General features: G+C 51.8%; 1 protein-coding gene across 1 annotated transcript; it reads right to left on the bottom strand.

Annotated features, from left to right (window-relative positions):
* Positions 1-200: 200 nt before the first annotated feature.
* On the bottom strand, positions 201-686 carry IUM83_01080 (uncharacterized protein; the record flags this gene model as incomplete). The annotated part of the gene is made up of 1 exon (XM_067924909.1): positions 201-686. The coding sequence occupies one exon, from the start codon at positions 684-686 to the stop codon at positions 201-203; it is 486 nt and encodes a 161-aa protein (XP_067797413.1).
* Between the last annotated feature and the right edge of the window lie 17,073 nt (positions 687-17,759).

Here is a 17,759-nt window from a genome sequence, read left to right on the forward strand (position 1 = left end):
GCCTACTTCTCATCGAGGTCATTAGAGACCTCACGGGGCTCGATCGACAGCCCCTTCTTCAGACTCGGAGTCGTCGAATAAACCCCTGTAGTCGTCGCGAGGCGGCGACTTAGAGGTGGCACGCTTCCAACCATGCGCGTCGTTCTCCACAGCAGGGGTGGCCTTGGCAGCTTGAGTGCGCGCGAGGCCTTCCGCAAGGGTCAGGTCTTGACCGGCGGAGCTGCCATGGGCTCAGTGCCCGTCTTGCCGCTCGACGGCTCCTCGGCCTGGGTGTCCGGGTCAGCCGGAGTGTTGGGCACGTCGCACTTCGCCTGCTTCTTGTCATTGGCGGCCTGCGCGCTGCCTTCGGAAGCGCTCTCCTCCTCTTGTGAGCTCTCACCGGAGTACAAGACTTTGGTGCAGCTGAACTCGGGTGAATTCCAGTCCCGGCGCGGGCTGCGTCGTTCATAGCTGAACCTGGGGTTGCCCCCCCCATCCGGTGGAGCATCGGGCGACTTGCGAGACGCATGTTCGCCGTGCGACTCCTCCGGTGAACCGCTCGGAGAGCGCACCTCCTTGGCGGCCGCTCCCGTGGCCTCCTTCATCGCGACCGACTCATTCTTGGGTTTGGCCTTCTTGGCCTTCGGCCTCTCGGCCCGGGGTTTCGAAGGTGCTTTCTCACCGAGCGAGTTGCGCTTGGGAGGCATGCTTCCGGTCGACGTGGAGACCGTGGGGCTTGCTCCGCGATGCGCCAGTTGCTTTCTGGGGACCGAGAGCCGAGGCCCAAGAGCTCGCGCCGTTGTCGATGGATTTCGACTGTGCGAGTGAAATGTGAGCCGTCACCGTACCCTCGCTCTGATTGATCGATATGATCGAATCTAAGTGGGGGAGGATGTAACGGGGTTCCATGGAATAGTGTCCCTGGCACTATTCAGGGATGACTACAAAAGGTTACTCCCCTGATTAGTGACACAATAGGCTTGAGAGCCAACGGATACATTTTATATCGGATAAACTTTAGGGAACTTCGGATTTGTATGCAGGCCAAATCTGTACTAACCTATAAATACATTCAGTCTTAGATCTACCGTACTTCTGGTCAATCAGTCCCCTTAGGCCAGGGACACGTGAACTGCCGTTCACGGAGAGTTTGTCTACTCTCGTTAGCACACTTCCTCTGTGCAAGGTGCTCGTGTGGCCCCGCCAGAGAGAGAGAGAGAGAGAGAGAGAGAGAGAGAGAGAGAGAGAGAGAGAGAGAGAGAGAGAGACGTGCGACACACGCAGTTAGACATGTGCCATACATGATGTACGGTACGACTCGTCAGATGTCACAGGAAAAAGGTAACTTGCATGTGCAGAGTGTTTGGGGTTGAAGATCCAGTACTCGTACTCGAGGGGATTACATTCTGGAATGTTCTAAGTAGCAGGCACTGTAGCGAGTTAACTTATGGAAGCAATGATCACTTTCCATGTCACATCATATGTTAAAGGTTATGACCTACAACACGCTCGGCCCGAACGACGTCTTGGAGGATGACAACTACTTTCTATGGGTGTTTAACGACCGCATGGCGCTTGCACGCAAGGGCCTGAACGACCACGTGGCGACTGCAAAGCCAGAACACGCGATGCTGCGGGAAACCGCGGAGTGAGAAGCTGCAGATCCCAAGGCTCTGGCGATCGCAGCAAGAATGCTAAGGTCAAACAATCAATCCATGTTTCGCGAGACCAAGACGGCTGTGGAAGCGAGGGAGGTTCTTCTTCGAGAAGTAGAACTGTCACGACCCCGTTCAGCTGCGAATACGACTTCCAAATGGAGGGCGGAGATAACCCAATGGATAATTTCTTGCAATTCGACGATCTCTGCCTACGTCTTGCAGCTGTCGGAGACAAGGTTGATCATGGCGGGCGCCTTCTTGTCGAGTTCGTCACTCTTCCACGCGAGTGCGATGCTATGATCAAGATCATAAAGTCTCGTAGCGGCAAGACCCTTCTTGAAACTAAAGAAATACTGCACCGTGAATACGAGTCCCTGTACAAGTGAGACCAGGAGGAAAGGGATTTGAAATAGGACGGTTACGGGACAGCGCGACAAGATTAGAGACCATCAACACGGGTTCCGCCAGAATCGAAATAACAAAAGACGACGCGATGGATCCCAGCATCGTGTGTCGTAACACCAAGGACCGCTCGGGCGGCGTGAGCAGATTGGCTTCCCCAAGCGCCGCTACGAGTGGAGCCAAGTTGGTCACAAGTGAGACCAGTGTCCCCAGTAAGCTTTTTCACTACCCGTATACCACTCTGACCGGAACGTTTACCCGGACAAAATTTGGGCATGCTTTGGCGATGTTTTTATTGACCGGAGGAGTACCCGGATGTTATACATATACCTAGTACAACACGGATATCATCTTCATTATCGCAAAACTGTTTTTGTAAAGCTATTCTTGTCCATGACACAGTCTCATCGCGTCGCCTACCCGCAGTACCAACACGTCACAACTCACACACCAATTTCCTTCATCCTCCCCAAGAACACGATTCCCCCTACCTTCGTTGTCGGCCAGGGCGACCTCAAGCCACCCTTTGCTGCTAAGGATGACTCGGCGGAGCACTCACATGCAGCCCAAGAAGAATCGCACCGTGCGCCGCAAGGCGGTGGACGACGCGCATGTGATTGCTTTCCAAATTGAGTTTCTGGCGCTTCCAGATCGTGCGAGCAACATCAAAGTTATCCGTGACAGCGCAATGACATCTCATATCGTCCAAACTCCATTCCTTGAGCACTACAAATTCTAGGATCCGCAACGACCAAGCGTGGCAAAGGCATTAGATACTGATGGTCATAGACCTCATCAAGAACATTGGCTATCGCAGCAGCACTTCCACGTCTACTAAGTGTAAAGCTACGCTCAAGATAAGCCTAAGTACTGAATGACGTATATAGGCTGAGCACAGTTGCCGTCGAGGTCTGGTTGTTAATGGCTATTTGACCGACGTGGCCGACGCGATGAAGTGAACCACCGATCGGCTAGCTACAGAGCTCCCCGCGGTACCGGAGAGTGAAATGTAGGAGAAAGTTTGAGTTGATTTATATGGCAGAAAGCGATAAGCTGGTAGATGAATTAACATAGGAGTAGTCAGGCGTGTCCGTTGTGTGCTGCGCCAATATTATGGCGATCGATGATCCAGCCCGCAACCAATTCACGCCGGTGTACTTCGTGCTGTAGGCATCCCAGACTGAGGGAATGTATGACGATGTACTACACACTGGTAACAAGCTGGATCCTGCGTGCGATTTTGAGTTTAAGCTCACCCGTCTGTACAAACTTGGTACCCGAAAACCAAAGCGGTGGGATGTTTTTGTTAAGTAGACCCAAAGCCTACTCAAACAAAACCATCCTTGATCGAGTGGTGTTTCATCCGTGAGTGGGACGTATTTGGCCTAACAAACAATCTAGTAGCCCACCCAATCCCATATAGAATTCCAACAGAGAGATGATCGCGGCATGCATGAAGCCTCACCCCAAACTACGACAATTTGTTTCAATAATTGCGAAGATATCCACGGCGCATGCACAGCGTCAAGCTAGTATCACACCCGGTCTCCGCAAAAAAGAAGCATTGTACTTCCCGTATTAATCTACCGATTACCCCCGACTTGACATTGTATGAAGTCCCTCCTGATTCGGAAGGCGCGGACGATGCTGGTCAAGAAGCCGTACATTCTGACAACTCTATAGAATCTGACCGCGGTGGCGAAGGCCACCTCTCTTCGGAAGATGAAGATTCCCCAGAAAACGCGCAGACCGCTGAAGACGTGCACAAGGAAATTGAAGATATCGCGAATATGGATGACTTTTCCCTTCATTGGGAGGATGATGCCGATTTCGACGACGATAGCGACGTGGAAGAGTGGTCATTCTAGTCGGTGATGCACACGTAAACACCTAGCGCGGCATGTATACCTTAATACAATAAAAATTGCATTAAACTCTATAATACAGCTTGCTCATGACAAGTTTTCTCCGTTACCCGGATGTTTGGACTTTTACCCGGAAAAAACGTCCGGGTAAAAGTTCCGGTCAGGGTGGTATACGGGTAGTGAAAAACTCTGCCGTGTCCCCAGTGGTGCAGTGGCGACGACAGTGATGAATACGCTTTCTGGACTACCAGCGGTAAAATGATATGGTGGCTACTAGACAGTGGGGCAAGCGCGCACATGACGTGTGCGCGACGATTTTTTTTTTGTTTCCGTCATTTAAATGAGCCTTTGGGTATATCTATGGCAAACAATCTCCCTTTGTCGACATGTGGAGTTGGCTCTGTCATGTTCGTGCTTCACCCAGGAAAGGAGATTCAACTGACTGAAGGTTTGTATGAGCCAGCGCTAGATCAAACGTTGGTGTCGATTCCAGTATTGGCGTCAAAGGGTATTGAAATTCGTTTCCAAGATGGTGACTGTTCGATCTATTTTCGTGGGAAGTGCTGGGCTACGTCGAGAAGTAGGGCAAATTAAACGAATGGAGGGAAGAGATGAAGTCACTGCTAAGTGACTGCAGTGAGCAGTCTGAAATTGCTCCTGTATCGTCCCTGACTGCGGTAACTGTGACATCTGCGCCTCGGACACCCCTCGGCGGAACACTTCAAAACTGTGAGTGGTGCAGTTAATGAGGTGCTCCCCTTCACGCGAGACGGCGTTGACAATTTTGTGTGCGAAGGAGAAGATGCACGCGAGTAGCTATGTTCATACATCTGGAAGCAAGGTGAAGACGTCTCAGCCTCTGGAGTTGATTCATAGTGATGCAAGGGGTCCGATGCCACCCAAAACGCGTGGAGGTTCGCGTTTCGCAGTGACTTTCATTAACGATTTTTTTCTCGTTTTACTCGCATCTACCTTCGCAAAGCTAAGTCCACGAATTAGCACATTTTGGAGAGTACGAAACACTCGTTGAGAACCAGATTTCGATGGTTTCAAAGCAAGAATACATCTTCTCGCAGCAAAGTGCCCGAGTTGTCAAAGTTGGGATGCTTTTGTTGAGAACATCAACAAGAAGCCGAATGTTTACCGTGAACGGATTAAGCAAGCGCGTGATCGCTTCGAGACGTACTCGAAGCGTGGAAAGTTGGAGTTGCTCCACGTTGCTGCGGAGGAGGTTAATGTGCCGTGCGCAGTGCCCGAGGGCTATCAGTGTGCGAAGTGTTTCCTAGGCGCGGTGCGCTTGACGGACCGCGACCTGAACGGGTACACGTCGTTCCGTATGTCCGAAAGTCTCAAAGAGCTCCATGCTAAGTTCTTAGCACGTGAGGTTTCGGGCGCTAGCGATGATCGCAGCGCTCGCGCTACTTCCGCTGCGCCAGCGCGTACTGCTCTTCGTACGCCCTCACCATTTCCGGAACGTCCTCCAGCAAGACGTTCCGCGGCTCCCATGTATCTTGATGGGGAGGAAATCCTCTCCAACGAATACGAAAACGAGACCCTTGAGGGTTCGTTTTCGGGATACTATAGTCAATAATCCGCTCAACAATCCAGCGGGTTGAGCCGCGGGCGTCACGGATCGGCGGTGGTGGGGGTGGGAACACGCCCCGGGTATGATCAGCCCCGAGCTGATCAGTATGCGTCTCTCCACGACCGGGTGACCGCCGTGGAGCGTCTGCAGGGCGCTGAGTTCGCCGCCCTGAAGCAGGAGCTGGCGAACCAGAAGGCCCAAGTCGCGGCGGTCTCGCAGGCCGGCTCGAATATCCAGGTCGAGTTGGGGACCCAGGTGAAGGGGTTGCTCCAGCGCGTCCTTGCGCTGGAGGAGAGGCTGCTCGTCGCCGAGGCCAAGGCTTCCGCTTCTGCTTCGGCTCTTGCCGAGGCTTCGGGTCAGCCGAGCTAGATGGCTCGTGCTGCAGGTATGGTTTCAGCCAACCGACGTAAAAGGTGGGATGGAGACGCATGCTAGACGGTATGTCTAGCGTGTAAATGTTGCCGTGCCGTGCCAACACTGTGAATGGCCCGATGAAGCGCGGAGCAAGTATGCTTGCTCCGAAATCCGAAACGGCATATTTGGGCAGGTTTTGAGTAGCTAACAAAACCAATTGTTGAGCCTGGGGCTCGACGGCCTGGCGCCGGTGCTGTGCCAGTCCCGCGGAATGCTAGGTGCGGTTCGGAAACCGACTGGGCTTCCCGGGATGGGTACGCAAGCACCGGGCCAGACATAATAAGATTAGGTATATTTAGTTTAAGTATACGAAGGCAAGTGTCGATGTAGTCTACGGTACTACGCTAATGGCTGGTATGGAGCCATTAGGGTTAGGGAGACTGCCTCCTCTCTTTTGATACAGAGGCAGGATTTGTGCGATGAGGAACGGAAGCAGCGGATCGGAAGCGAGGACGGTGTCTTCACTTCCGCTTTTGCTTCGGACTGAGCACGTCTGTTAGATAGCATTAGGATAGCGGTAACGTGGTTAATAAAGACAATTGGCAAACAAAACAAAAGCGTTCTTTCGCTTTAACATTTCAAGTTTAGAGTACAAATGATCATGATCAACAACGCGAGCAACCCGTTCGACGTCTCGTCTTTCCGAGCGACACCAAACAGTTCGGGGTGTGGAAGGACCTGATCGTTGGGCACCTTCGCCAGAAGAGTGCGGCTATGCGACGTGAAGCGCTAGTAAAGGGCCTAGTAGAGCCAGCGTTCGCCTACGAGGATTTGCTGCGGACAAGCTGCGAGATTCCCCGTCCGATGGACACGGACGATGCGGAAGCGCAGAGGACATACAAGTGGCAGCTGGCAAATCACAGCGAGCAAGACACCTACATTAGGTCGCTGCTCAACCAGACGCTGCCCAGGTCGTACATGGAGTCGCTGCGCGTCTCGTTCAATGGCGAAAGTCTGCCTGTTCCATGGAAGCGACTCGAGACTGTGTTCGGTCAGTCGAATGCGCAAGGGATGGCCGCAATGATTGCGAGGTTTGATGAGGCTCTGGCAATGGATTTTGCGTCAGTGGGCGAGCTTATCTTGCGTGTCAAGGAGGCGCGTAATCGGATCAATCGTCAATCGCGCGAGGCACTGGACGGCGTGATGACGATTCCGAACAGTACGCGGCGATGAAGGTTCTGGTTTTGTTCTCAAGCCAGTACTGGGGAAACCAGGTGGATTACACCAACGGCGGGTTCCATCTGGACAAGGTTGAAGCATTGCTGCGCAATGCCTTCATGAACAAGAGCCGCCGCGAAATTGAGGCTATGCAAGCGGTGGTTGTGCCCTCAAATCATGTGAGGGCGTCGCAGCATCTGGGCAAGCGCAAGGCGCGTGTTGTTGAGCGGAAACGCGAAGATGAGTGCTTCTATTGTGAAGGGCGCTACAACCGGGACGGTCTCGACCACATGAAATGTGACTGCCCTGCGATGAAAAAGGACAGAAGCTTGGGCGTGTATCGCACCAACATCTTCAAGAGCCCCACGCTGCAGAAGCCAGTGCCGGTCGCTCACGTGAAGGGGTCAAAAGCGGCCGCCAAGAAAAAGGCCAAGGCGGCGCGCGTCGAAATTCCGGTCGATGCTGTGATGATTCGGCAAATCAAGAGGGCCAAGAAGGTTGCGGTCGCTCAAGTGACAAGCGATGTACAAGAGCCACGACACAGCGATACGCTGACGCCGGAGCAAGGCAAGGCAGATGTTGATGCGCTGATGGCTTAGCCACCGCTGACACCTGGGTCACCGGTCGTTTTGGATACGCCGATGAGTGACGACGACGACGTGGCGGACTTTTAGCCTACGATCGTTCCGGCACTTGCTGGAAAGGTCTCGGAGGCTTCCGGCAGCATCGCAGTGGCGGCGAAAGCCATTGAAGAGGCGGTAAGAGATTTGTACCCTGACTTGGTAGAACGAAATGTAATTAACATCACCGGTAATGATTGGGTTTTAGATTCAGGCTGCGGTTATGGACTAACCGCCGATGCAACGCTGTTTTTGAGCAAACGGCCGAGCCAAGATTTTAGGTTTACATTTGGAGAAGCGACTAAACTTAGCAATACACATGTTGGCTCCATACAGCTCTATTTGAGTAGTCCGGACGGAATTCGTCCTTTTAAGTTCAGTAATATGGCTTTAGTGCCTAATGCAAAGGCAAATATACTTAGTGAATATTGGCTAAAACAAACAGGCTACCCAATAGTGGAAAGCATAGACGGGGAGTACAAGTTTGTACTTTGGAAGCATAAGTTGGCATTTGTAGCCATTGCAGTAAACGGGGCCTACTATGTGCAGGCGCGCACGCTGAGAGGCAGGCAATTTAACTGCTCTGCAGTAAAGGCAAAACCGATTGCACCATTAAAAGAACCAGGGTACAGACAAATAAAGGCTGCTTTTAGAGAGTGGCATGTAAAATTGGGACACCTCAATAGATACAAACTAATAGAGGTAATGAGTGGAAATCTGATACCAGGACTACCGAGCTTTAGTAAAGCAGCACTGACGAAAGTGCCGTTCTTCTGTCATACATGCACCGAAATGAAAATGCGCAGAATGAGTTACAGAAAGATGGTGGGATCTAGGGACGATAAACCTATCAGCACCATACACATGGATACAAATGGTCCCATGAAGACGTTAGGAGTATACGGAGTCCTAGGATCGATCAGATATTTTCTCAGTATCATTGACGACCACACGTCGTGGCAATGGACGTTTGTCCTCCGCAAGAAAACAGAGGTTCAGCTAAAGGTCAAAGAGCTGCTACTGCAGTTGGAAAGAGAGGGAAAATTCACGATTTGTCGTATAAGATCCGACGGAGGTAAGGAGTTCGTGAACGCAGCTCTGAAAACATTCTGCACTGGTAAAGGAATAACGTTTGAGACCTCGAATGTGTACAGCCCAGAGGAAAATGGAGCGGCTGAGTGAGACCATCAGACAAAGATGAGTAAAGTAAGGTGTGCGCTACGTGACGCTGAAATGCCGGCTAAATGGTGGCCGGAAGCACCGAAATACATGACGTATGTGCAGAACTGCACGCCAATGAGCCGTCTAAAGAACAAAAGTCCCTATGAATTGGTTAAAGGAGTGGGTCCAGACCCAAAGACACTCCAGGTATGAGGATGCGAGTGTTTCGCATATGTACCAGAGGTTGTACGAAAGGATAAAAAACTATCCGCACGGACAATCAAGTGCAGATTCCTAGGAGTATCTGAGGATACTAAAGGATACCGACTGTTTGATGTTTACAACAGCAAGTTCCTAGAGTCCAGGTCGGTAACATTCGATACAGAGAACTGCTTGAGCATAATTACTCGGTCACTTGGGATAAAACCGGATCAGCTCAGCAAGGAGGAGGTAAAGGAGATCGATGTACTAGATACATTATCCTACAACGATGTGACCAATGTGTTTGTTCCTGTGATTGAACAACCGAGGGGGTCATCAGGAGCAGTGGGAGCCAAATGAAAGAAGAGAAAAGCGTCAGTACCTGTGGGAGCTAAGCGCAGATCCAGCAGGATCAAAGCTATAAACGCGCAACGCCCAACCCAACAGGACGGCACACGGATCATTCCTGTGTTGTACTCGGACTACAAGTGCTTTCAAACCCACCTCGATAAGGCAATTGCAGTAGATACTATTGCGAATAGGATCTCAGTTCCCAAAAGTCTCCGGGAGGCACTAACCGGAGAACACAGGACACAATGGAGAAAGGCACTGGATTTGGAGTACCTGTCACTACTCGATAATGGAACATGGAAGTTAACTCGGCTGCCTCCTGGCAAGAAGCCGTTACCATGTCATTGGGTATTAGCAGTTCAGTATAATGCGGACGGCACCATTGAGCGGTTTAAGGCTAGATTAGTGGCACAAGGAAATCATCAGGAGTATGGTGTCATCTGTGACGATGTCTATGCGCCAGTGGCACGATTCGAATCGCTTCGTCTTGTACTGGCAATTGGAACAATCCTGGATTGCCATATTCACCAGATGGATGTGAGTACAGCCTTTCTCAATGGGTCAATGGAGGGTGAACAGCAAGTGTATATGCACCAACCACCGAGGTACATGTTAGCAGGACATGCGGATTTGGTCTGTGAGCTCACGAAAAGCATATATGGGTTGAAGCAAGCACCTAAGATTTGGTACAAGGAACTCCACAGGTTCTTGACCAACCTTGGTTTTTGTCCGATGCAATAAAGAATACTGCATCTATGTCCAAAAAGTGGGAGAGAGTTGGATCATTGTAGTGGTATATGTGGACGATCTTACGATCATGTCGAAGGATATGGAACTGATCAACAAACTCAAACAGGATCTTTCGGGGAGATTTAAGATGAAAGACCTAGGAGCCATCCACTATATATTGAAGATGGAGGTTATAAGGAACAGAAAGAACAGAACCATGACAATCTCACAGCACAAGTACATTGATGAACTATTGAAAAAGTTCAATATGGGGCATTGTACAGCAGTGACTACACCGCAGCTCAGAGGAGTAGAGCTCGTTGCTGAAACGAAGATGTCAGCTCAGGAAATAGCGGCCCTAAAGTTTGACTTTAGAGGGCTAGTCGGATCACGGCAATATCTGGTAAGAGGAACAAGGCCAGACATTGCAAATGCAGTGAGAGAATTGAGTAAATTGCTTTCGTGTTACAATCAGACCCACTGGGAGGCGCGAGGAGAGTGCTCAAATACTTGAAAGGGACGTCGACGTGCGGTCTCCTTCTTGATGAAAATTCGAGAATGGTGACGTATGAAGTGTACACAGACGCAAGCTTCGCGTGTCAACCCAAAGAACGTAAGTCCGTAACTGGGTATGTGACTACTATGGCTGGAACCAGTATCTCATGGTGTTGCAGCAAACAGGCATCAGTTTCTCTCTCAACTGCAGAGGCAGAACTCGTTGCACTAAGCGAAGGAGCAAAAGAAAGCGAATGGCTATGGTACCTACTGAGGGAAATGGGATTTCCGCAAGACCAACCGGTACAGGTGTGGTTTGATAGTAAATCTGCTATTAGCACGGTCAAAAACGCAGGAAACCATAAGGCGACAAATTCGCTATTTGTTCACTAGAGAACTAGTAGAAGAGGGAAGGTTGAATATCCATTACTGCCTTACTGATGACATGGCAGCAGATATTCTGACAACGGCACTACCGGCAACGCAGTTTGCTAAGCTCAGGGAGCCGATAGGGGTGAAAAATCTTAAGACTACTCACGACACTTAGTGGGAGTGTTGAGCCTGGGGCTCGACGGCCTGGCGCCGGTGCTGTGCCAGTCCCGCGGAATGCTAGGTGCGGTTCGGAAACCGACTGGGCTTCCCGGGATGGGTACGCAAGCACCGGGCCAGACATAATAAGATTAGGTATATTTAGTTTAAGTATACGAAGGCAAGTGTCGATGTAGTCTACGGTACTACGCTAATGGCTGGTATGGAGCCATTAGGGTTAGGGAGACTGCCTCCTCTCTTTTGATACAGAGGCAGGATTTGTGCGATGAGGAACGGAAGCAGCGGATCGGAAGCGAGGACGGTGTCTTCACTTCCGCTTTTGCTTCGGACTGAGCACGTCTGTTAGATAGCATTAGGATAGCGGTAACGTGGTTAATAAAGACAATTGGCAAACAAAACAAAAGCGTTCTTTCACTTTAACACCAATGAACTAACATTGAATTCATTTCTGTTGCCTCTGCCTACATTGTCTGTGTTCAGCTTCTGTTGATCAACAGAAGCTGCTATTGCATCTTGGACAAACCGAATTACGGCTTGCCTTTTGTTAACGAAGTTGATTGCATCCGAGCTGAAGTCATTCAGCTCGCTCTCCGCTAGAGGCCCGGCCTCTGCGTGGTTCTTCGCGGTGTCTGCGCCCTGCGCAGACCCGTTGTCTTTGGCCTTGTTGTTGGGGGAGTATGCGCCCTGCGCAGACCCGTTGTCTTTGGCCTTGTTGTTGGGGGAGTATGCGCCCTGCGCAGACTCATGTGGTTTGTCCATTGTTGCAGCTGACACTGTGCAAGTGCCAGCGGTTTTCTGCGGCTGCTGTATTGCAGTCGTAGATCCTCCCCCACCTAAAGTGGGAGCCATCACTCTGAGTAAACTCGTTAGACGTGGATGCCACATGGCATGCACGTAGAACGGTGAATACCCGGTCGAGGCATGCACTGAGTCGTTGATGGCAAACTCTGCCATCGATAAGCACTCGCTCCAGTATTGGAGCGACTAAGCGTATGCGCTTCAACATTTCGACGAGCACGCGATTCACGCGCTCGGTTTGACCGTCCGTCTGCGGATGGTCCGTAGTCGACATGGAAAGCTGGCTCCAAGAAGTGTAAACACTTCTTGCCACATGTGCGCTGTGAAGCGCGGGTCTCTGTCCGACACGATGTCGGTCGGCATGCCATGGTGTTTGAACACCATGTCGACGAACAGACGGGCCGTCTGCTTCGCGGTCACTTCTGCCGGCACCGCAGCAAGATGTACCATCTTGCTGAAGCGGTCGACGAACATCACAACACCGGTATTCCCTCCGATGTCCGGGGGAAGACCAAAGATGAAGTCCAAAGACATGGGCATCCAACACTCCGACGGAGTCGGTAGTGATTGCAATGGAGCCTGCGCAAACGGCGCAGACTTCACGCGTTGGCACACCTCGCAAGCACGGACGTACTTGCGCACCCACTTGTACTGGTGGTGCCAGTAGAAGTCGCGCATGAGTGGGACGTATGTCTTCTCACGTCCGAGATGTCCCGCAGACGGGGCATCGTGATACTCGTACATGATCGTGAGGCGCAGGTCATGGTCATTTGGCACGACAACGCGATCCGCGTTGTCGTCGACTGCATTGTAAAGCAGCAGTCCGTCGTGCACGCGCACGAAGGTGCTTGGGCAACTTCTGACGAGCCTTGTCAGAAGGTGCTGTGCCATAGGCCAGCAAGAGCTACGCGTCCGCGTCGTGCGCGAACGCGGCCTTCACGTCGTCCAACAGAGACGACATGGGTGTGCTCGTTCGCATGGCGTCAATGGCATTGACGTCAGCAGCTTCTGCGTAGTCCGGCCGACGTGATAACGCGTCGGCCACTAAATTCAATCTTCCGGGTTTGTATTCGACCCGGAAGTTATACTCCGCAAAGAATGAGAGCCATCTCGCCATTCTTTGTGATATGTGTGGTGACTTCACTGCAATGCGCAGTGATGCATGGTCGGTGTAGACCACAAATGATCTACTTCCAAGCAAATACACTCGGAACTTTGCGAGTGCATATTTCATGGCAAGGAGTTCCTTGTCATGTACCGGATAATTACGCTCAGCTGCTTTCAGCTGACGCGATTGGTAGTAGACGCCACGATCACGGCCCTCGTGATTGTGCTGCATCAACGCACATCCGATCGCGAAATCGGATATGTCACACACTACGTGAAATGGGCGATCTTGGTCAGCCACTGCCAAGATCGGCGCCTCAGTCAAGCCCCGCTTGACTGCATCGAATGTCTTTTGGCAATCGGTTGTCCACTTCCACACAGCTTCTTTCTTAAGAAGTTGTGACAGCGGGTGGATCTTGCCCGCGTAATCCTCCACATACTTGCACAAGTACGTGGCCAAGCCAAGGAACTGCCTCAGTTCCTTGACACTTGAATGCGTTGGCCATTCATTAATCACCCTGACCTTTTCCGGGTCAGGGCGAACACCGTTTTTTTCCCTACGAGACACCCGAGGACGGGTATCTCGCTCGCCCCGAAGATACACTTCTTCAGGTTCGCGTAGAGCTTATGATTTCGCATAAGTTCAAGTGGCTTCCGGAGATACACCCGGTGCATGTCGGCCTTCCCGTCCACAGCCCGGCTGTGGATGAACACATCGTCGAAGTAGCTCGGTGCGAAGTCGCGCACCGAGCGCAACAAGTGCGTCACGCACCTGTTGAAAGTCGTAGGGGCATTCCTCAGCCCCTGTGGCATTACTAGCCATTCCCAGAGCATGCCGCTTGGCGTGCTCACTGCCGTGAGAGGGATATCCCTCTCACGCATTAGGATTTGGTAGAATCCATCTCGCAAGTCGAGAGCACTGTAAACGGTGCTCCCGGCCATCGAATCGATGATAACATCTTTTCGCGGTATCGGCGTCTGCGCCGGTACCGTCGCATCGTTCAGCTTGTTATACGCATGAACGATGCGCCATCCGCCCTGTGGCGTTTTGACACGGAACATCGGAGCACTGTGCGGGGACTTCGATTCCCGCACTTGTCCTGCTTTGCGACGACTTTCAAAGAAGTCGTCGATCGCCTTCACTTGCTCTCGCGGCAGTGGCCACTGCCGCGTGACACAGTATTTCGTGCCCGGCACGAGATCAATCTCGTGCTGAATGCCCTTATCCTGCGGAAGCTCCGCAGGAATGTCTTCCGGGAGTACGTCTTTGTACTCCCTCAGCAGTTCGTAATAGGGAGTCGACTTCAGCGAGTCCCAACCTTGTGCCTTGCTCCTCGACGCGCTCTCGCTTCGTCTTCGCACTGAGAGTGTCTTCACTCTCAGTGGTACTTCCCATGAAGAGCTGAGACAGCTCTTCGCTCTCGCTCTCCGTTCTTTCGCTGTTCGAAAGAACGCAGACCTGCTCGATGCGCCCATCGTGGACGTCGCGCGTGAAGCGCTTCCAGCTCATGACAGGAAGCGGAGTCAACTCCGACGCCCTCGTCGGAGGATTAGCGAGTTCCTTTTCCTGATACTGGAATCCGGTATCGGTATGCGTCGAGACGTTCAGCGTCTCAACGCCCGGTGTCACGCGTCTCGGTCCCGGACCGAGACTTGCGCAGCGTGCTCCGCTTGCGCCGTCTTCTTGTTGTGCGGAGCCCGGCTCTGCACTGTTGTTCTTCTGGTCCAGGCCCGGCCATGGACGGTTGTTCGCCGGCGGACCCTGTCCGCGGGCGCGCGGTATCAAGCCCGGCTTGACCGCATGTTTCTTCGTGCAGCCCGGCTGCACGGTAATGTGTTCTTTCGCCGGCAGGCCCTGTATGCGGGCGCGCTATATCAAGCCCAGCTTGATCGCGTGGCGCTTCGTCGTGGAGCACAGCTGCCCGACAGCATGCAAATTGCGTCAGTGTGGTACGTTTGCAACCGTCCGCACTGTTTGCAGCGTCAACTCTCGGAGTTGACACGCCTTCGTCACCTCGACGCCATTCATTGGCGGAGTCCCTCATGACCGAGGGTGCGTCGGCTCCCGGAGCCGACGCGTCGTTGTCGACCTGACCGCTTCGGGTCAGGGACTGTCCCTTACACGCTTGAACGTGGGTGTTGGTTCCCGGAACCAACACATCTTTTTCTTCCGACGTCGGCAGCATTGCCGACGTGGGTTTCACTTGTGCGCGCCCTCGCGCACTTCCTGGGCACTCCGGGACAGCAGCATAAAGCGCTGTCTCGACTGGTGGGCCGCGCGCACCTGCAGGTGCGTGCGCTGCGGTAACAGGGCCATCGCTCTCTGTTCCGCTGTCGCGTCCGAAGCGCACGAGCGTGCGCTTCTTCCAGTCTATCACCGGATCATGCCGTGCAAGCCACGGCATGCCCATTACTACGTCGAACTTATCGTCCAGGTCCAGGACGATAAAGCGTTCGACAAACACTCGTTGTTTGTACGAGAAGCGCACGTTCACAACGCGCTTCTCGGTCTTTACGATGGCACCTGTTGCCAGTTGTACCTCCAAAAGACTTCGAGGTGCATCTACCTCCTCGAAGTCAAGTCTCGGCAGGCTTCGTAGTCGAACAAAGTTGTTCGACGCGCCTGAATCTACCAAAGCTCGAAGAGAGTCACTCGCTCTCTTCGAGTAAACGTTCAGGATGACTAGGTACGACCTGTCATATATTTCTTGCAGCGAGAGCTAGTCTCATTGGGGGCTGCAGTCCTCAGTGTCGCGTGCGCGATGTCGGCACGCGTGACTGCATTACCAGTAGGGCGCCCCGCGCCTACTGGATGTTCACGTTTTTTGTTTGTTCGCGGCGATGCCCGGCATCACCACGACGGCCACCATTGCAGTGCACGGCCGTGCACTCCCGTGGAAAGGGACCGATCCTTCCGCAACGGAAGCATCGTATGTTACCTCCCTGCTTCTGGTAACCAGCAGTCGTTGGGTTCGAGAGGTCCATTGATTCCGGACCTCCCGTCCTAACTACCGGGCGCGGTTGCGGCCTCGGCACGTTCGTATGGAGTTTAGTCTGCCGCAGGCAAAACGCTTCTTGCATGGCAAAAGTGATTGCAGCTTCGAGAGTACTCGGGTACTCTCGGAAGAGATAGGTCTTCACGGGCCCATCTCTAAGTCCCTTCATGAACGTGACGACCTTAGTCGCCTCGTCAATTGGATTGGTCACGATATTTGAGACCAAGTATCGTGCACGCTGTGCGTAAGCATGGACGTCATGCTTACCCTGCTGTAGGTCGAGGAACTCCGCCCTCGACCGGAACTCGTTTTGCGGGGATTCAAACGCTTGTCTGAGCTCCTCTTTGGATACTTCGTACGTGCTGAAGCACGTAGGATCGGTGAGTCGGCGTCCGTACGCCCAACACCTCGTTCGTCCGCCAAGACATGACATGGCGAATGCGACCTTCGACAACGGGTCGACGATACGTCGAGCCGCTATGGCTGTGTCGAGTTCGGCAAGCCATCGGAGGAGAGGCTCACCCTCTCTTCCCACATAATTGCTTACGCTCAATTTTAAGTATTGAGCATGCAGTGTCGTCCCTGACGACGTCGTAACAGCAGCACTATCTCTTCGTCGGTCAAATCGCCATCTAGAGCCGCCGTGTACAGTGCCAGCAACTCGGCGTCCATCGCGCTGTGCCACTTTCCACATCGATCAGATTTGCAAGGCAGAGCAGTAGGAATCGATTGGTTAAAAATGCTACGATCGAGTTTGCTTTTGCTTTTCCTATTCCCAGCCTCCACATGGTTGTGGGACTGGCAATGGGAAATCCGGTTGCGCAGACTCTCTATTGACCTTTTTTTTTATTCCCATCTCCGGTATCTTGAATATATTTTCCGCGGTCCTCTAATTCAATTAGAAGAGACTGAAAAGTGTCCACCCATCGAATCTTTCTCAATAGGTCGTGCAAATTCCTACCCTTTACTATATCAATCCCACTTAGAAATGTTAGTGGTTTAGCAATGCTGGCATACCCAAATAATAAAATAAGTAATCATAACGTCTTTCTTTTTGTATAGATGGTTGTGCTCAATGTTACATCAATTTTAACACCATTTTCAGCAAGCATCCTATAATAAGAGTGGGGATCAATTTAGCTTCAAGATCAGGTATTGGAAGCGTTTTATCGCTAACTTCGTCTTTACTAGTTTTCAATCCTGGTCGTTCTTCGATCAGATCTTCAGCGAGCTCATAAGGGTTTGCAAATTTCTCAGTAGCCAGTATTTGATACTAAACTCACCCCTTTCTCCTTGAGCATTGATAATAACTTGTCAAGGGTAAGTATCCAACTAACGTTTTCCTGTTCAGCTGGCCGATGTCTGTTAGAATCCTTACCAATGTAAAGTAAGTAGGCTATATATTTATTTCCGATCCTTAGATAGCCTTTACTATCGATTTAATCATCCTTGAACACCGGTATAATGCTCTTGTGAAGTGTTTTAGCCTAGAGTAATTCCTTATTCTGAATAATAATCCATGTCTGCTCGTTCTTAGAATCATCATCACCTAACGTTGTAGAAGTCGATTTATCTAAATATTTTGGATGCTTTAGTCGTGTATCATCGATATCATTGTCACCCCTCCGCTTTCTATCAGATCGCGGTATCTTATCTTCAGCGCGCATGGCACCAAGTTCATCAATCGAGTT

This window comes from Phytophthora cinnamomi (genome assembly GCF_018691715.1).
Source record: "Phytophthora cinnamomi strain GKB4 chromosome Unknown Contig14, whole genome shotgun sequence".
Taxonomy (NCBI): domain Eukaryota; phylum Oomycota; class Peronosporomycetes; order Peronosporales; family Peronosporaceae; genus Phytophthora; species Phytophthora cinnamomi.